Here is a 20,975-nt window from a genome sequence, read left to right on the forward strand (position 1 = left end):
CAATGATTAGTATTTAATTATTTTCATATTTAAATTACAAAATTTTATTTAAATATTTTTTCCTTTTTACCTACTGCCACCCAATTCATGGGGCCGCATTGCGTTGAACCATATCCGTAGGCACCAAACCAAACCAAGTCAACGTGGTTGGATATATTGCTAGCTTCACATTGCTCAGACTTTGTGCTTTGCCCATACGAACGTGCAGTAATTCTCCCTTCTTTACTGAAGGGTGGTCCAAAACAAATTCCCATTGCGGCTATAATTAGAATATCGTTTCGTAAAATTGGAGTAATGGCAATCTGCTCTACCGAAGGTCCGATGTTAGCTCGTACTCCCCTTTTAATTTGTCATCACTGAACTGAACCTGACCAGCGCAAATGGTACAAAATTTCAATTTAACGGATGTCGACGAAAAGACTCAATGTCCGAGTTTCCTAGATCAATTTGCGCTTTTTCAGCCAACTTACTGAAAACTGACTGGAGCTCTTCATTGTTATGAACTGCTAATTCACGAATAATTGAAGTCAAAGATTGTCATCAAGATTCCGGGACTGTATAGTGTCTTTATATCCTAATGATCTTACAGTGACTTCATATGCAGCCGTAGCAGCATGTGCTCCAGCGCCTTAGACAGTCAACAAGCACATAGCATGCCACAGCAGAGACGCCACGAAAGGAATGCCGCTACAAGCAAACCGCAAAGCGCCAGTCGGTAAATTGCAGCCTTCCAATAATGCCTCTGTTTGTCGTAAAACAGAGTACACGCTAACATTTTGCCCTGAGAAAATCCTTGCATTCGATGAACGGTAACAGCGTAATGCGTACAATAAGATCCAATAAGCGCTGATAAATATAGGATGCCAGCCAAGAGATCAGTGGCGGGCAGCAAACATCGGCGACATAGATGACTTTACTGCATGATACGGACAAATATTAGAGAATAAATATACTAGAGATATCCGCACTTCATTGCAGGATTCATTTCTGAACCCTTCGGGCAGGAAAATGCTTTCGAAAACGGTGCAAAATTCTTCACCGCTTCGTTGCAGGCCGGTGAAAAATGGGTATTGTTCGGGTAGAACAAACACGTAGCGTGGCAAAAGGTAATGAAAAATATCTGTTCCGGGCTGAAGCTTAAGCCTTTCAGAGGGAGGTCCGAATCCGCGTCACGAAAGCGCAGGTATGCCGCGTGGGCCAAGGCCAGCGCTGGTTGCTCCGGAAAAAGTAAATCGCGATTCTCGCACGATGGTGGGACCCAGAGGCTCCCACCCAACGACTGGATCGGGGTCGAAGTGAGGTTGTCGTAGATTAGAGCACTCATGCTGTTCAATGCGATCACAACCTCCATGGCGTAAACAAAGCCAAGCCCGCCGTATATCATGGCGCTGGTGCCACTAGAATAGTAGAAAGGCGGCCCGAGCAGGTCTGTCGCCACAGAGATGACGTTCTGTGCAGTATCGTAGGATGTCAGGCGTGCACCCGTAGGAAACAATATCTTCGCAGCAACACTGCTTTCGTATGTTCCGATGAAGCGCTGCGGGAAACGAACTGTCTCAAGCACTTCACCAATCAATCCGATGGAGCCGTTATACGCTGGACCGTAGTGAAGTTGCAAGCCTTGCGTGCTTGCTAAACTGCCGCTGGGCCAGAGGACAGTTTCCGTCTTCATGAGCATGCTCTGGAATGCGTCGTTTGTGAAGTTCTCGATATTCGTCATAGATCCGAGTTTTTCAACAGCAACAGTCTTTACGTTTTCGAAATAGTTAGTTATCCTCATCTGATCTGGGATGGAAGTATCAGCTTTGGCCGCAGCCGCCAACAAAATGTTGTAGAACAACTTGGCTAGAGTGATGCAATATGCGGATTGCAGGTGAGTTCCGAGCCGGACACTGCTGAGGGAGTTGAACAGGACGCTACTCGCGAGGGTGCAGCCGATCTGAGCGAACCACCACACGACGTGAAACGCAATTTCTTGCGGTGTGTAGTTTTCGAAGAGTGTGGACATCACGACTAGTAGCCGGTGGTTTGTCACAAAAACTATGTCGTCGCGGCTGATCGGAGGATGCACATCATACACTGTTCTCAGCGCCCTCTGCCAGTCGTTGACCGTGAGCTCTGCCAAAAACGAGGGTATCTCCCACAATAGAACTTTCTTGGCATCGAAATTTGAACTCGTGACAGTGATCGATAAGTTGTTGTAGATCTCTTCATGCATGCTTTTACTGTGCCGGACAAAATAAGCAAACGCAGGTGTTGGCTTTCGAAGCGTGAAGAGGATGCTTGCTATGAACTCAACATAGGTAGCGTATAAGTTGGTACTCACTGCGATGTCGTGAAATATTTTTCCTACATGCCCAAAAGGAGATGGAGCAAGCCTAAGAGCACGGTCACTACGCTCACGTCGAACGATGAGGTCGCAACGGAACCAGAGTGGCATCGCCCACGTCACTGCGAGATCGAGCAATATTTTCAGTGGTTGCGAGTAGTTTCTAGAGCTGGCATCCGGGAAAGCGTCTGCTTCATCAGGGGTCGGCCAGGCGAAGCTCTTGTCGCGTAAAAAGTCGACAAAAAATTTCAGCGTGCCGTCGTCACGACTGTTTGCGTCAAGGCACCTGCGGAACATTTGGGAGGGTCTGTTGAAGACTGAATGGTTCACGTGTTGCCTGATAACTTGTTCTGTTTGGTGGAGTATACTTTGCATAACGATGCTGTTTGCCAAGGAACTGTACTTGTTCTTTACTCCAGAACACACAAATTGGGCAAAATTGGTGCAGGGTCTGGCGATGTCCTCGCTGTGGGCCAAACTGAGCGTTGCCACGTGACCTACGCAGTCGTTATTTGCGCAAACTTTGACTGCACTCGGATTTTGCCCACTGAACATCCCAAACATGAGTAAGCCCAGAAGTAGACTTCCAGCCGCCGCACATAGTAACAGCAAATAGATGAGCGTCCGGCGGTGCTGGGGTGCTCCCTCGAGAATGACTGCGCGTAGGCTTTGCCATAGCGACTGCTGGTCCAAGGACGGCTTTTTCTGTAAAGATAATTGCAATAAAATTTTTCACTATTTGGTGACTGACCGCAATCAAAGCGAAGGCTGTCATGTGGTTCCACGTGCATGGAACGCAACGCTGAAAAGTGATGACTTGAGAACCTACGTACGTACGTCGTTGTCGTCGTCATCATCATCATTATCATCATCATCATCATAATCACAATCATATGCTCCTTCATTGATTAATGTAGAGACACACGTTCTGTTTTTTATCGGATAAATCTGGCTATTGTTTAGGAGATGACGCGACCCGCCGTGGTTACTCAGTGGCTATGGTGCTGGGCTGCTGAGCACGAAGTCGCGCGATCGAATTCCGGCCACAGCGGCCGCAATTCGATGGGGGTGAACGGCGAAAACACCCGTGTACTTAGATTTAAGTGCTCGTTAAGGAACCCCAGATGGTCCAAATTTCCGGAGTCCTCCACTACGGCGTGCCTCACAATCAGAAAGCAGTTTTGGAACGTAAAACCTCACAATCTAATTAATTTTTTAAAATGACTCGATGGCATTTAATAAAGCCACCGCAGTTCCTGCGAACGGTAGGAATCGGCTTACCACTTCGTCAACTGCTGCGTAATGCAAAGCGTTGTTACTTTACGTTTTATCAAGTCTCTCTACTCTTAAGCACGCATGACTTATAGTTGTGTTATGGTTTCGCGCACAGGACTGCAAAATTCAGCAGAACTGGAGAATGAAAGGATTGCAATGTGAGGTACGGTGACATACTAAAACTGTAGAAGGAATGTGGGCTCCAAAAGAAAGAGGCATCGAGGCATCTTTTCGGATGAACACTTTGTTAATTTTGTGTTTTCTTGCTAGATTCAGATGTAAGCCTGCTTTCCCTTGCTTGGTACTACTTGGCACCACTGATGTGTTTTCGTGTATTTTCCTGCCTGCTCATTACACAACTTGCGTCAAGAACGACACATGGTTGGCCTGAAACAGATTGCACACAAAAAATATGGAGTCCATTTAGCTGGACCGAACCAAGGTTCTGTTTGCCGTCGCTCAAAGATACCCAGAATATTGTTTGCATTGTGCCTATTATGCGAAGCATACTAGCCGCACAACCACGCTCTTCCTTGCTGCGCCGCGCGCGGCCGCGTAGCTACCATATGACGTCATAACAGCTGCAAAGCGGACGCTTAAGAGGAAGCTTTAGCTCGGGCCCAACTCCTACTCGGCCTATTCAAATACATGTAAAAACGCAAAAACGTTTTTTTGAGATAACCCCTGGACCGATTTCAATGAAATTTGTTGTATTTGAGAGAGAAAGTTAAATTCTAGTGACTGTTGGAAGCGGAATTTAGATTTAGGGCTTGAATTTTGTTAAAAAGATTTTCAAAAATTCAGAAGTTCGAAAAAAATAGAAGCACGAAGTTTACAAACTAATAGCTCTGCATCAAAAACAGATATTGCGATTGTGTAAACGGCATCCATTAGACCATTCAAAGCGGACAAATTTGATATGTCATTTTATATGTTACGTGAATTTGTTACGTTACTTACGAGGGTTCTGCAAAAGTTGTAATAACGCATTGACACATTTTTTTAGGTTCATGTGTAACATATCCATTTTGTCCGCTTTAGATGTGCTATCAGATACAATTCACAGAATTGCGATATCATTTTTTCTTGCTGAGTTACGGAGTTCTAAACTTGATAGTTTCGTTTTCTGAAAATTAGCGATATTTGCCAATTTTTTATAAAAAATTGACAACATAAATCGAAAATTGGAAACCCACAGTCACTAGACTTTAAGTGTTTCTTTTAAATGCAGCAAACCCCGTCAAATTTGGTGCAGTGGTTGCCGAGAAAAACTAATTCTCCTTTTACATGTATTTAGATAGGAGCACTCGAGCTAAAGTAAGAGGAAGCTTTAGCTCGGGTGCTCCTATCTAAATACATGTAAAAGGAGAATTCGTTTTTCTCGGCGACCGCTGCACCAAATTGGACGGGGTTTTCTGCATTTAAAAGAAAAGCTTAAAATCTAGTGACTGTTGGTTGGGAATTTTCGATTTAGGTCGTCAAATGTTTATAAAAATTTGGCAAAAATCGCAAGTTTTCAGAAAACGAAACTATCAAGTTTACAACTCCGTAACTCAGCAAGAAAAAATGATATCGCAATTCTCTGAATTGTACCTGATAGCACATCTAAAGCGGACAAAATTGATATGTTACACATGAACCTCAATAAATGGAGCGATGTTTAATTACAACTTTTGCAGAACCTTCGTAAACAACGTAATAAATTCACGCAAGATGCAAACTGACATATCAAATTTGTCCGCTTTGAATGGTCTAATGGATGCCGTTTACAGAATCGCGGTATATGTTCTTGATGCAGAGCTATTAGCTTGTAAACTTCGTGCTTCTATTTTTTTCAAACGCCTGAATTTTTGAAAATCCTTTTAATAAAATTCAAGCCCTAAATCAAAATTCCTCTTCCAACAGTCACTAGAATTTAACTTTCTCTTTCAAATGCAACAAATTTCATTAAAATCGGTGCAGGGGTTATCTCAGAAAAACGTTTTTGCGTTTTTACATGTATTTGAATAGGCCGCGTCGGAGTTGGGCCCGAGCTAAAGCTTCCTCTTAAGCTTCGCCTTCAAGAGTGGAACGCGACAGCGTTCCCGTCGACCCGCCAAGGGGTGTAAGACAATGGGCTACGGCGCGGCGACTACGCGCCCCGCATCGGACGCGGTGAGCGTCGAGCAACGCAGCGTTCGGCGCGACAACGAAATGTGCGCCTGAGCAAGCGACGCACGCCTGAGCCTTAGAAACAGCTCGTTTCTAAGGAAACACCGCGTTCACTAGAGGCACTTTTGTACCGATTTGAAGCATCGAACTCGTGGCTCAGTGAAATAAAGAAAAAAATGGCTGTGGCTTAGGTAAGGTTAAGCCCAGGATGCGAAGCATACTAGCCTTTATTTTAGTTGTTGAACCACTGTTTAGCTTGGTGAACTGCTGTTGCTTGGCTATATTTGGTTCGGCTAGACGAAGAAACAACTCATGCGTTACTCTGCTTCGCCTTGGACGCCCCGCATTGGACGCGGTGAGCGTCGAGCAACGCAGCGTTCGGCGCGGCAACGAAATGTGCGCCTGAGCAAGCGACGCACGCCTGAGCCTTAGAAACAGCTCGTTTCTAAGGCAACACCGCATTCGCTAGAGGCGCTTTTGTACCGCTTTGAAGCATCGTACTCGTGGCTCAGTGGTAGCGTCTCCGTCTCACACTCCGGAGACAGAGCGCCGGACGCTGGCGCAAAAATAAAGGTTTTCTCTCTCTCTCTCCGGAGACCCTGGTTCGATTCCCACCCAGCCCATCTTGCAAGAGTTGAGCCAAAGCCACTTCTCCTCTGTCGTGACGTCATAGTGTCACGTGGTATTCAAGGCGACACCGCCGCGCCTGAGGAGCTGAGTTGAGCTCTCGTAATATGCTTCGCATAAAAAACTCGTGGCTCAGTGGTAACGTCTCCGTCTCACACTCCGGAGACCCTGGCTCGATTCCCACCCAGCCCATCTTGCAAGTTGTTTTTTATTCATGAAGTGCCTGCTGGGATCTATCGCTCACGGCCAACGCCGCAGAGGCCGACACCGGCTTTTCTGCGACGCGAGCTCCTTAACGCTCCCGCTTTAAAATAAAGGCTAGTATGCTTCGCATCCTGGGCTTAACCTTAGCTAAGCCACAGCCACTTTTTTTACATAATTTGTCTTAATGATATTTAACCTCTCAACTATCATATTTAGATTAAAATGTAAATGAGAAAGTTTTAGAGCAATCTGTAAAACGCGCAATCAAATTTTTTGTTGCTTAATACGTACTATATGAAAGCGTTTTTCGAAGCATGAAAGAAGCCCGCGAATACACGAAGAATTGCTACTAGCTTGGCCACTTGCGGCACTCTGCGTGTATTCACAGGTTCTCTCGTGTTTGGAAAACAATTTGATGTTCCTCGTATTCAGAATCCAAATCTGTATCGGACGATTTTAATGTTGCGATAAAATTTTCTGATTAGCACTGTTGATCTAATTACAATATTTGCGAAGCTGATAATTATTAAAGACTAGTTGTGTAATTAGGCGGAATACGAAGTATAATATGCAAACCTCCGAGCGACGGCAAACAGCCGATTTATTGAAATCCCTATCGAATGCGGGAAGTTGACTTCTCGGTAGTTACTCTCAAGCAATATCGTTACTTCTTCATGCCAGCTTTAAGATAATATATTAGATTGACGAAGTGATTCCATTGGTGTCCAAAGTGCGATATTTTATACTATGAGAACTCGCGCTCCAATGAACTACACTGTGTGTGGCATTGAGACAACCGGAAGGTAAGCATTCTAACAGCTGCATGCCTGAAGAAGCGGTACACTAAATCCTGAAGTATCCAATCAGCTGTTGCTTCGAGCCTGAATTGTCTCAAGAACTATTTCGGTATCATGCTAGCTTTTGAGTACGCTGTCATGAATCAAATTCAACCTGACCACCTTGCAGTCTCGACTTACGACATCCGCATTGACCCAGCAGCTGTGGCCGAAAAAGTGAAAGGCGGGGACACAGAGCTCTACACATTTCAATACCCGCACTAGGCTGTTTTATTGCCATGTACACATTCACATGGCTTTGCAACCCTGGGAACACAGTTTAATGAATGTTTGCTTTCGAAATGTTCAAGATGCTTTGAACTCCAACGTCTACCCGTAAGTTTGTGCCCTTTTGAAGCTTGCGCTTATACCTTCGCAAGGCAAGCGACCACAGGCTTTTCACCATTCTTTCAGTTGTGCGGACGAGAACCATCAGGCACTTTGGATATTGTACTAAAGTACAACTCGACGCCTTCGAATTTCGGCGCGTTTCAGAACTCGCCAAAGATATGCAGAAGAGTGAAGGTAATATTCTCTCACTTTGACAACTCAAGATTAAGCACACCTACACAATAGGCACCACAAATGGCTTAACCACTGCAACATTCCGTAGCGGCTCCCTAGTTCGGATGGGTCTTATGGAGCATACTCAGCCAAACGGAAGCTCGCGCTTGCGTTTGGCTGAGTATGCTCGGCTGCGCTGCTCTCAACGTGACGTGACTGTGCCTGCGGCTTCCCGATGGTAGCCAACAAAGCCTGTAGCAATATAAATAAAGACACTCACACTTACGTCCAATCAGGGAAGCAGAAGAATGGATAGGTAGCGCTGCGTCACGTAAGGAAGATTCGTACTTTCATCACCACGACGAGCGGTATTGCAGCGTTATAGCCGCCGTGGTGCTTTAGTGGCTTTGGCGTTGCGCTGCCAAGCCTGCGGCTGCCGCATTTGGATGACGACGAAATGAAACAAACGCCCGTGCACCGTGCATTAGGTGCACGTTAAAAAACGCCAAATCGTCAAAATTAACCAGGACTCCCCCACAACGACGTGTCTGATAATCATTTCGTGGTTTGGGACGCAATACCTTAGAATTTCATTTTAATTATTAAAGCCTTTGTGCTTCCACTCTTTAGACATCCCTACGCTTAACGTGATACGAAAGAAGCACTACCCCTGTTCGGCTAGTTTCGACAACTGCTACTCTTAGGCAGATGAGTTCGCTTATTTTCCTCTTCGGTCTCGACGCATGTAGTGAGTGAAACTGTTGCATCCCATCACTGGTGGGGCTTTTTCTGGCACAGCTTCGATGACCATGACCTAAATATCTCATTCCTTTTTATCCCGCGTTTAATTCTATGCCGCGCACTGCGCCTAATGAGGCTGTGTTATACCTATCAAACTTAAGCATTGCCCTTGAATGACTAGAGAAATAGCGCTGTGTGAAAGCGCGCTATCGATATGCCAGTCGCTGTCGCGTGTCATTCCACCGCGTGCCGTCCTTGCGGCGTTCACGGCACGCTGCTGGCAACGTTCACAATTTGCTATTTGCAAAAAATGGTGCGTCATCGTTAGCTGTGTAACTGCACAAAAGCACCGGAACGAGCTATGTCGAGCCCAGGGGCAACCACAAGGCGTTTTCCGCGTGGGGTGCACGGAGTACATTTCGATGTATTTTTCCGCGAAATTGACTGCGGCAGGCCATGCCCGAAGTTTAGATTTCCAGCCGTTATCGTGTAAGACCACACGCGTCAGCGAACTCGCCGCAATTTCCTTCTTTCCTTCCATCCTCTCTCTCTCTGTGATCTTTGTTTTCCCCTTTCCCGTTCCCCCGGTGTAGGGTAGCCAACCGGACGTTATTCTGGTTAATGTCCCTGCCTTCTACTCTTCTTTTCCCTCCGTTATCGTGGCCGTTTAACTATAGGTGAAATAAGATGTTTTCTGTATACCTGAGAAACACCGGGAGACACACTGTGCCCTATCAAATGAAAACTGCGCTGTCAAGCACCGCATTCTATACTTACCAGTTGAAGGAGGTCCTGGATGTTAGGAGTGAATGCAGTCGCGCCAGGCGTGGTACCAAGGGCAGTCTGTAACCTCCGCTTGATATTAGCCGCGGTTAGGCTTCGGCGGATTTTCTTAGGGGCCGCTGCTGGTCCAGAAACCACCGTATCGGGACGATGCATGACGCTTCCCTTGTCTAGGATGGAATCCCGGTTCACTGTGGAATGCTGCGGTTGCGCCTCTGCACAGGCCAACATACGTCCATGATGGAAATTAGAGGACGATACAGATAAACGTGGATAAAAGGAAAGAAAAAAAAATGGCCGCATCTCAGCGTGCTTAGGCGATAATGACTTCTAAAAGCGTAAGAGTGGTGTTGCTGCATAAGTATAGGCTGTAGGTTTCTTTGGTAGTCGCTTATGAACGCGAAGGTGGCTTAGTTTTGGGTAAGCAGTGCGGACAGTCTAATTAGCAAGCACCATGGACGGAATTGGAGATCTTTATTCGGAAAGCACGGTCAGTTTCACCTCACGTGACTGGTCTACGCCGCACAGACGTCATCAGTCATGGGGCTTACGCACGTTTTTGATGACGTAAAATTGACGACACGCTACTGTCAAATCATTTTCAAACCGAATGGTTCGTCTTCTGGGAGCAGGACGCGACGATAGGTGTTTCGTTCCAGCGATCAAGCGCTCACTACGGGACCGGTGTCAGGATTGGGGGCTCAATCCCATCGTCCGTGGTCCTTTGCCAAGATTGGAGTACAGCATGAATTCGGAGGTAGCTGGCCCATGCCGTCGTCCAACTTATTTACGCTGAGATCGTTGATGAAGTGAAGAACTGCTTCTCATCGAGAACGAGGAAAAGGGGTTTATTTACAGAAATTAACTCAGTCTAACATGACTGCTTGAGAAAAAGAGTATCAGTCCAACATGACTGCATGAGAGAAGTGACTCAGTCTAACATGACTGCTCAAGAGAAGTGTCCTCAGCATTCGCACAACCACAGTTTTTATACACTCGATCCGCCGGTCATACGACGCGGCGACTGTTCGTTTACTCATCACCAACTCGCCGCTGCTCTGCAGACCAGTTTACGTACACAAAGGCAACCGCGCTCTGATGCCCGACGACGGCGTTGGCGGGGTGCCGTTCCGGGAACTATCGGTGCCGATCGAGGGTCGCTCGTTGTTCCGTGCACGCCGAAGCGTGAGAAGCACAAAAATACGTTGTTCCTGCGGCAGCTTGTCCATGCGTGTCAAATCAGCTCCGCGTTGGGGAACTCCGGAATCATTGTTCACGCACCGAACTAGTTCCGTCACAATGTCGAAGGGGCTGGAGGAAGGCGGCGGATTCCAGCGCAAAGGCCGCTTCTTCGAACGCCTCCCAGCTGCACCGACGGAGAGGGAGAGGTGCGCGTCGTGTCGCCCTGTCGTAACTGTGTGGCAATCTTGTTTCGCAGCTCGCCATTCTTGACAGCGCCTCCATGGCCCGGAAAGTCTCGACTGTCTAGCGCTGACAACCGCTAGGCAGGAAGAGAACGGCTGCTGGTCAGGGGGGGGGATTGATGTCTAGGCTCGCAGCGACCACTTGTGCATTGATGTCACCGCCCCAAAACATCCAAGAAGGACAGGCAACTGCAAAATGAACCCCACAACACGGCTCTGCGCCGAGATGACGTGCATTGGCTCTCACTTTAGACTCGCTAGGCTTCAAAAAAAACAACAACAACATAAGTGCAGAAACAAAAAAAAAATGCTACATTTCACTATGCCAATTTCTGAAGCAAATTCCTGCTGACAAATTCAGCAATTATTGGAGGGAATTCTGCCAAATGAGAGGGGATTTTCTTCGCCTAAAGAAAAGCTAACACTAGTAACCTTAAAATTTAGGCGGGACCCTCAAACGCAGAATCCAAATTAGCCTGCTCAAACCATCCGCATTGCTATGCAACTTTCCCTTCTTATATCTAACAGAGAAGTTGTACTCTTGGAGAGTGAGGCTCCATCGGAGCAAGCGGCCATTTTTGTGTGACATTTGATTGAGCCACGTCAGAGGAAAGTGGTCGGTCTCGAAGATGAACTTCGCTCCGTACAAGTAACACGACAACTTCTGGGCGGCCCAAACCAAACAAGCGCATTCCTTCTCTGAAGCGCTGTAGGCTTCCTCTCTTACATTTAGTTTACGGCTGGCGTAGAGGATAGGATGCTCCTCGTTATCGTCGCCGACCTGACTAAGTACCACGCCCATACCTCTGTCGCTTGCGTCGCATTGAACTATGAATTCCTTTGTGTAGTCTGGCGCGCGAAGCACAGGGCGAGAAACCAATAGCGTTTTCAAACTTTGAAAAGCGTTCTCTTTGTCCTTATCCCAGTGTACGTTACTCGGTGCTCCCTTTCGGAGGGCGTCTGTTAATGGACTTGCCAATTGCGAGTAATTCGGAATGTACCGTTGATAGTACCCCACAAGTCCCAAAAATGAACGAAGGTCCGTTTTCGGGCGCAGCTGAGAAAATTCTCCAATCGTAGCTATTTTCAGCTCAGCCGGCCGTCTCATGTCCTGACCGACAACATGACCCAGATAAGTAACCTGCGAACAACCAAACCTACACTTTTCCGCTTTCATCGTTAAGTCGACTTTAAACGTACGAAGCCTCGCATTCTTGTCGTAATAGAATTTGGCGTTCCTTTGAGCTATTTCCATGTTCTTTCCGACTAGTTCTTGGGTTGCGCTTAGCCGTTCCAGTAAATTTAGCACGTATTCAACCACTGTTGAACTCTCCCCTCTTTCCTCCCACATCTCTCTTAACATTCTCAGTGGAGACCGGAGTGTCCTCCCATAAACTAGTTCTGCTGGTGAGAACCCTGTCGCCTCATGTGGAACCGTTCGCAAAGCAAACAAAGTTGCCGGCAGACAGTTCTCCCAGTCCTCCTTGTGCTCGTAACAGAGCGCACGCAAAACTCGCTTAAGCACCGAATGCCACCTCTCTACACTGTTTGACTGAGGGTGATAGACAGAACTGTGTATTAACTTTACCCCGCACTTTTGCAAGAATGTGGAAGTCAGTGCGCTCGTGAATACTGACCCTTGATCTGCCTGAATTTCGGCTGGAAACCCAACTCGTGCAAACACTGTCAAAAGCGCGTCTACTACTTCGGTGGAGCTGAGCTCTTTCAAAGGGATTGCTTCTGGAAACTTGGTAGCCGGACACAGCATGGTAAACAAGTACCTGTAGCCTGATTTTGTTTTTGGAAGAGGCCCTACCGTGTCTATTACAAGTCGTCTGAAAGGCTCTGTTATTAAGGGCACTACCTTCAGTGGAGCTTTCCATGTCTCTCCTGGTTTACCAGAACGCTGGCAGGCGTCGCATGATCTTACAAAGTTTTCTACATCTTTGAAACAGCCAGGCCAGTAGTATTCCATAAGCAATCTTTCCTTTGATTTGTTTATGCCTAGGTGGCCGGACCACCCATTTCCATGACAAAGACTCAAAAGGTCCTCCCGATACTTAGTAGGTATGACTAACTGATCTAAAATCCTACCCTTTCGATCTCTGTAATGCCGATACAACAATCCTCCTCTCTCATGTATCGTTACGTTGCGCCTAGCAATGCCTTCTTTAGCTGTGTCACGTAATCTAGCTAAGCTCTCATCATTCTTTTGCTCAGCTGCCAGTGACTCTCTATCCACGCGTAAGAGTTGATCAAAGTTCTTTGAGGCCGGTGATAATAACGACCCTGTCTCGCTTGTGAGCGCGTCTGCTTGCTCTTCCTGCAGGCTAGAACTCTGACACTCTAGTGCTACGCTCTCATTGAGCTGGTCAACTGGCAGGCTCTCCTCAACTGTTCTTTTGTCCCTCGGGCCTAGCTCGGATTCGGGTATTGAAGCTATCCCCTTTTCTGCTTCAGCTGGAGGAGCTTGAGCATTTTCAGCCGAAAGCGCCGCGATCTTACGAGCTTGGCCTCGGGTCAATGCCTGTACTATGCCCTCTCCCAGTTTGAGCCCTCTGTCACGCAGTAACTGATTCGAGCGATTCGAAAAGATGTAGGGATACTGCAGTGACAAAAATTTGGAAACTGCAGCCTCAGTCTCTAGCTCCCCGAATGGTCCACTGATTTTGACTTTGGCCATGGGCAGACACACGCTGTGTTCTTCTACAACCTGTTTTATCCATGCTACTTCTCCGGTGAAGTCATCTACCATCACGTAAGACGGATGGACAATGTCCAGCGTGGCGGCACTGTCTCTTAGCACTCGGCATGGTTTTCCATTAACTTGCAGGTCGTGGAGATATGGACTTAAAAGTTCCATATTCTCATCTTTTTCCTCCACGTAGGAAAAAACTACGCTAGACTTCTCGCAGTTTACAGCTATATGTCCCAGTTTGTGGCATTTGTAACAGCGAATTGGTCTAACAGATTCGAATTTTCTTTTCTGTTCTTTTTGTGCGGTTTCTCCGTTAAGTTTCTCCTCGCTCTTTTCTGCGGGCTTTTCCGCCATGTCTACAGGCTCGGATCGTCTAGTTTGCGCACCCTTTTTGAACGGAAATGGTTTCCGCGGTCCATTTCGACCGTCCCAGTTTCCCTCCTCGGTGTTCAACTTTCTACGGGTTGCGTACTCTTCGGCTAATTCAGCCGCCCTTTCCACAGTGTTTACATTACCTCTGTCTTGCACCCACAGTTTCACAGCTTGGGGGATGGTTTTGTAAAACTGCTCTAGACACATGCATTCAATGATCATGTCTCTGCTGTCGTACGCTTCCGCGCTTTTAAGCCACTCGACTAGGTTGGCCTTTAAGCTATATGCAAACTCCGGATAACCCTCGCTATCTTTCTTGCCTGTGCTCCTAAACCTTTACCGAAAAGCTTCGGCTGAAAGGCGGTATTTCTTCAGGAGACTAGCCTTAACTTTTGCATAATCATATGCATCCTGCACACTCAGTCTGGCGATTACTTCCGCCGCCTCACACGGCAACATAGACAGCAACCGCTGTGGCCATGTACTCGGGCCGAAGTTCATCTTCTCGCAAGTCCTTTCAAAATTGCTTAGGAACAAGCCTATGTCGGTCCCGACCTCAAATGGCTTTAATAGCCTGTCCATGCGGTACGATTCTGCCTCACTTGATCGACCGAGAGCGCCTTCACTTCCTTGAGGCAACTCCAAACGTTTGCTTTCAAGTTCAAGTTGCATTCTCCTTAACTGAAACTCGCGATCTTTATCGCATTCCTCTCTCTCTCGCTTTTCTCTGTCCCGTTCTTCTCTTTCTCTTTCCCGTTTCTCTCTCTTTTTGAGAAGTCCCAATCCCATTTCAATATCTTGCTCACTGGCCTGATTGGAAATTAGCTCCAATAATTCCGATTTGAGCATTTCCTTGCGTACATCTAGGCCCAGTTCCTCACCAACAATCATCAACTCGTCTCTCAGCAGTGTCCTTAACTCCATGACTGCTGCTTTACTGCCTTGATTCTGCTCTCTAAATCTAGCTAGGAAAACACAACCTAGCTAACACACAACAATCTAGCTTCCCTACTGTTCTAAACAGAACAACCACAAAATGAAGCCTAGAGAGTCAAAGCAAAAACCAAGCACTCACCGCAGATACAGCACCATGTCGCAAAGTCCATCTCACCGCTGTCAGCCAGTTGTCAGGATTGGGGGCTCAATCCCATCGTCCGTGGTCCTTTGCCAAGATTGGAGTACAGCATGAATTCGGAGGTAGCTGGCCCATGCCGTCGTCCAACTTATTTACGCTGAGATCGTTGATGAAGTGAAGAACTGCTTCTCATCGAGAACGAGGAAAAGGGGTTTATTTACAGAAATTAACTCAGTCTAACATGACTGCTTGAGAAAAAGAGTATCAGTCCAACATGACTGCATGAGAGAAGTGACTCAGTCTAACATGACTGCTCAAGAGAAGTGTCCTCAGCATTCGCACAACCACAGTTTTTATACACTCGATCCGCCGGTCATACGACGCGGCGACTGTTCGTTTACTCATCACCAACTCGCCGCTGCTCTGCAGACCAGTTTACGTACACAAAGGCAACCGCGCTCTGATGCCCGACGACGGCGTTGGCGGGGTGCCGTTCCGGGAGCTATCGGTGCCGATCGAGGGTCGCTCGTTGTTCCGTGCACGCCGAAGCGTGAGAAGCACAAAAATACGTTGTTCCCGCGGCAGCTTGTCCATGCGTGTCAAATCAGCTCCGCGTTGGGGAACTCCGGAATCATTGTTCACGCACCGAACTAGTTCCGTCACAATGTCGAAGGGGCTGGAGGAAGGCGGCGGATTCCAGCGCAAAGGCCGCTTCTTCGAACGCCTCCCAGCTGCAGCGACGGAGAGGGAGAGGTGCGCGTCGTGTCGCCCTGTCGTAACTGTGTGGCAATCTTGTTTCGCAGCTCGCCATTCTTGACACCGGCTTCGCATGACACGTCTAGTGGAGTAGATTGGATTGGATCCAAATTACGGCTGCGGCTGCGAAATGGTATGTAGGGATACAATCCATAGTCTAATAAGAGAAAATGGCGTTTTCAAAGGGAGCGTCGTTTCTTGCGTTGGCGTTGCTCGAGGAGGAAGCAGATTGGTTGGAGTGGCGAAATGCGTTTGAAGAGATGGCAGACAGCAAATTCCGGCGTCGCTTTCGTTTCTCGAAACGAACAGGGCGTTGCTCACCTTGCTCTCGTACGCCGAGACCTGGGGGCCCAGTCGGACCTTGCGGTGCAAGGGGCGCTGCATGTTGCATGCTGCAAGAGGCGCTGCATGGGCGCTGCTTGCGCTGCATGTTGTTGCCTCTTGAAACTTGCGCCACTGTTTCCGTCGTGTTTCTTTTTTCTGTACGCGATACCAACTAGTGGCCATGCGGATAAACTACTAGTAATAAATTTTAGTAGTCACATGTATTACTGTTTGAGAACGTCCTTAAGCTTGAGAAGAATTTTTTTTGTCTGGAAGTTTTGTTCATTAGAAGGCGATAAGCAGTTGGTTCTGTAGTATATTGTCCCCAAGCAGACGGCAAACTATACGTGTAAACTTCTGGGGCGTTCACCGCTTGCGGATTGGCTGCTCTCTCCCTTGTAATGGTTGCGGCCGGCATGAAATAGATGGTAGCTGGTCCATGCTGTCGTCCAACTTATCCACGCTGAGGACGCTGTTGAAGGGAGACACTTATTCTCATCTAAAACGAGGAATATCGGATTTATGTACAGTATCTACATGATAACGTTACAATTCATTTGTCTAACATGGCTGAAAAAGGAATGCGCACTCAGCAGCCACACAACAGCTGCTTATAAACACTCTGTCCTCCCTAGATCCCTAGGTGAGTTAAACACGGCCGTCCAAACATCGACCAATTCGGAGCGCCCAAACTCATTGTAGCCGACCCGCCTTTGATGGGGAGAGTTTACACACTGACTTCCGCACAGGTTTCATTGACGCTACCGAGCTGAGACTGTTTTCGCAAACACGGGTCTTGCCCTGAGCAGGCGCCTCTTAATCCCCGAGCTGATCTCGCACAGTCGCCGTCGTGGTGGTCCAGTGTCTGGCGTCTTCAAAGGTCCGTGAGAAGGCGCCGCCAAGCAGCTTCTTCCAGGAGTTTCCCCGCTGTAAACAAACCGTGGCGACGACGGCGAGTCCACTAAGAATACTTGGTCCTCCGACCACGGCTAGAGCTCTCGGCGCCATCCCCATGTTGATGGGGCGCATTCTTGTCTTCACAAAGCAGGTCGAGGTCGTCTCCGCCGAGCTGCCGGCGCCGATGGGCTGTTGACTCGCGCACTGTGGTCCTTACGAAGCGAGTCGTTGCAGCGGGTTTGGCGAGTTCGACGGTCGCTTCTTCGAAGCTTGCCACCCCGGCAGCTGCAGCTGGCCGGGTACGGCTTGCAGGTCGGCACCTCTGCAGGCCGTTCGTAACACCCTCGAGTTCTCACAAAGTTGCGGACCGTCCACCTTGTGACGTTGAACGCCCGTGTGCGTTCTGTTGCGAACAGAGATCTCCGATATCTTCCCATATGAGCAGTTTATAATATGGACGGATGATTAAAGCATGAAATCAAGATAAATTTAGTGCGCATGTTTTGAATAGGTGTGATAAAGTGTATAGTGCACTCTTTTATTCGCTAAACATGTCTCGAGAAATACAACTTTATCGCCTCTCCCGGTTAAGCAGTGCCCAGAAAAAACAATTCTGCTGCATTTTGAGAAATCAATAATTGAACAGAAAGTTACTCTGGCCCTAGACATTATATACGTTTACATAGAACGCTCGCTATGTATTTTGTGTCGCTGAACATTGCTTTGAGGTCTCTCCATCGCGTCTAGACTATTTCTTTTATCTTCGTATTCAAATTTAGCTTTCTCCAGTGCTGTGGTTTTACGTTTCTTCGTCGTCGTTTCAACATGTCGCTACATTTAATAAAAAAAAGAAATCTAAGCCATTTTGATTGCACTATTGAGGGAACCTGAAACATCAGAGAGCCCACCCGTTAAAATGGTTAAGGCAATACTTGCTATCGAAACACGATGGTCAAGCACCAAAGGCAAAGTGCAGCGCCTGCCATTTTCTGGGTGTTCACTACCTGGGCGCCTCTATCTCCAGTGAGCTGTTGCGGGGTTTTTACTCAGAATTTCAGCCATCTAATATGTCCAAAGAAAACAAAAGTGCAGTTACATCTGCCGTAGGCAAGGTGTCATGAAATGGGCAGAAAATAATTAGCCTTGGATGCGACTATTCTGGTCAATGAGCATATGCACTCACGTGTTTCAAGAATGCTTCGTGAACAAACAGACTGGAGAAAAAATATATTCAACGGCGATTTGATATTAACTGCGAGAGAAATGCGATAGCATTACGCCGCACCTTTTTGCGGTCCCGTATTAATGATCTAAACCAGATTTACCACTTCGCAAAGTGCTGTTCCGACGCTCACTCGGTGCACTTCTTGGTTCATCGAGGAGCGAAGTGAAACTGCTGGTGGTCGGGGGCAGACCACCGCCAGTGGCACTATATATACAGGGTGTCCCGACTACCGTGGACCAAGATTTAAGATTTTGCGAATGCCACTTTGCTGGACAGAAACCAGTTCACGTTGTTTGCCCTTGCTTGGAGATACTTAATTTTTTGCATTACGCCTAATGAAATATATAAACTGAATTATTTATTCAACTTCTCAAAACATTATATTTAGATGAAAACTATCAGTCACGGAATTGTAGGGCAACGTGAAAAACTCCGGATAGAGCTTTCCCTTGCTGAACTCGTGCTGCGTAAAAGTGTTTTCCAGAGCGTGAAAGGAGCCTGGGAATACATGCGAAGTGCCTCGAGCGGCCAACGTGTTGAGCCACAGAAAGCTGTATCGAGTCTTTTGCATGTGTCTATTCGCATATATATATATATCCGCGATTTCTCCTGCTTCGCAAGAACCCTGTTTGGGCAAGAAATATTTCCCAGCACGCTTGACCCGGATGGGCTACCTTTATTTATTAGACACGGCACCTGTCAAATTACTTGTATATTTTAACTTAAACGAGAAGGAGGCGCTAGGCATATCTGTATAGCAAGCTATACCTACTGAGTACGGCTAGGTCACGAACTCCTGCACAAACTATTTACCATGAGCAGAAGGTGCCAGTACATTTGATACATATATATTCGTGACGTATCGTCGAGTCGGCTTTGGTGGTTGTTGACATCAGGAACCCGTGGCGTAAATTGTATTTGCATAGAAAAGTTCTTTAAGCTCATTGAGACGTTTTCCTGCGTCTCGAGGAAACCTATCTCAACCTCTGGCATGCCATGCTTTCTCTGGCCTTAAACTTTAGCAAGCAATAATTTACGTTCCCGTGAACCAGCAGATGGCATGACATGATAAAAATGAGAAAATTTTAGGTTGATTACGTTAGCTTCGAATTCATACGTGTTATCGAATAGCATAATTGAAACATTGAAGAACTCACTTGATGGAGAAGGAGCGCCGACTTCCGTTCTCAGCTCAGCTCCGACCGGCAACTCTTGGCAACGCTGCTTGCTGCTAACAATAGCCTCCGGCAGGTTTGTCTTCTCTGCAGAACCCTCGGTGCCGGTGGCGGCTGGACGAGATTCGTGAGAAGCGCGAATCGCCGGGAAAAGTGGGGAAGCTTCCACACTGGACTCTTGACGTCGGCGAGCCTTGCGGTCTTCGCGCGTAAGGTCGTCCGTGCGACTACGGCCAGTGCGGCTGGTGGCCTGGAGGGCGTTCTTAGATGACGACGCCAGCTCCTCCTTCGGCCGGGGAGAAACAGACGCTGTAGTGGACGACTGGATGCCATGGGTGAGCGGAACTGGTTCAGCTGTTTCTGAGCGCGAACACACGGTTCGGGAAATACTCGAAGAGTGCTTCGTCTGCTCCAGGGGGACGGCGATGTGGGCTTGCGAGGCGGACGAAGAGGTGGATGATAACGTGTTTCGAGGTCGCCGAGAGCGTCCAGCAAGGGCCGTGATGGTGGGAGCTGAAGGACCAGTCGTTGCTCGGCCAACGTTGGAAGACTCGCTCGGGGCCTGGAGAGGCGGCGCGATTGTGAGGGTTGAAACTTCATTCGCCGAGCCCGTCGGTCTTCGGCCACCGTCACCTTGCGTTACTTTCTCCATCCGACGTCAATCTTTCAGGCGAACTAAGAGGTATTCTCGAAATGCTCGAGCTCTTCTTCTTCACTCGTGTCTCGTGCCCACCATGGCGATGGTGATTTCCATCCTACATACCACACCCCATCGAAAGCACCAGCAGATAGTATCACATGATCAAAATAACAAACGTTTAGGTTGAATATGTTAGCTTCAAATTCATACATGTTATTGAACCGCATAAATGAAACCTCTAGCCTACGGATCACGTGGTATTACTATAAGAAAAACATAAAAAATAATTAGGAACTAAAATAAAAATGGCTGTGGCTTAGGTAAGGTTAAGCCCAGGATGCGAAGCATACTAGCCTTTATTTTAGTTGTTGAACCACTGTTTAGCCTGGTGAACTGCTGTTGCTTGGCTATATTTGGTTCGGCTAGACGAAGAAACAACTCATGCATTACTTCTTCGCCTTCAAGAGTGGAACGCGACAGCGTTCCCGTCGACCCGCCAAGGGGTGTAAGACAATGGGCTACAGGGCAGCGACTACGCGCCCCGCATTGGACGCGGTGAGCGTCGAGCAAAGCAGCGTTCGGCGCGGCAACGAAATGTGCGCCTGAGCAAGAGACGCACGCCTTAGAAACAGCGCGTTTCTAAGGCAACACCGCATTCACTAGAGGCGCTTTTGTACCGCTTTGAAGCGTTGTACTCGTGGCTCAGTGGTAGCGTCTCCGTCCCACACTCCGGAGACCCTGGTTCGATTCCCACCCAGCCCGTCTTGCAAGAGTTGAGCCAAAGCCACTTCTCCTCTGTCGTGACGTCACGGTGTCACGTGATTTCATGGTCACCGCCGCGCCTGAGGAGCTGGGTTGAGCCCTCGTAATATGCTTCGCATAAAAAATGGCTGTGACTTAGCTAAGGTTAAGCCCAGGATGCGAAGCATACTAGCCTTT

The 20,975-nt window shown here is 47.7% G+C and overlaps 1 protein-coding gene across 1 annotated transcript; it reads right to left on the reverse strand.

Moving 5' to 3' along the window:
- Window positions 1–893: 893 nt before the first annotated feature.
- LOC135919988 (neprilysin-like) lies at window positions 894–20,123 on the reverse strand. The gene is made up of 3 exons (XM_065454027.1): window positions 19,379–20,123; window positions 9,445–9,665; window positions 894–3,034 (listed from the first exon to the last, which is right to left on the reverse strand). The coding sequence occupies exons 1-3, from the start codon at window positions 20,046–20,048 to the stop codon at window positions 953–955; spliced, it is 2,973 nt and encodes a 990-aa protein (XP_065310099.1). The 5' UTR covers window positions 20,049–20,123; the 3' UTR covers window positions 894–952.
- Between the last annotated feature and the right edge of the window lie 852 nt (window positions 20,124–20,975).

The sequence above is a fragment of the Dermacentor albipictus genome, chromosome 4 (assembly GCF_038994185.2).
Source record: "Dermacentor albipictus isolate Rhodes 1998 colony chromosome 4, USDA_Dalb.pri_finalv2, whole genome shotgun sequence".
Taxonomy (NCBI): Eukaryota; Metazoa; Arthropoda; class Arachnida; order Ixodida; family Ixodidae; genus Dermacentor; species Dermacentor albipictus.

Excerpts from the sequence above, each read along its gene's own strand:
- LOC135919988 (XM_065454027.1), bottom strand. The coding sequence starts at position 20,048 with ATGGAGAAAGTAACGCAAGGTGACGGTGGCCGAAGACCGACGGGCTCG. Across the intron at positions 9,666-19,378 it reads CGGCGCTCCTTCTCCATCAA|AGGCGCAACCGCAGCATTCC; the intron begins GTGAGTTCTTCA and ends TGGCCTGTGCAG. Across the intron at positions 3,035-9,444 it reads TCCAGGACCTCCTTCAACTG|AAAAAGCCGTCCTTGGACCA; the intron begins GTAAGTATAGAA and ends TTATCTTTACAG.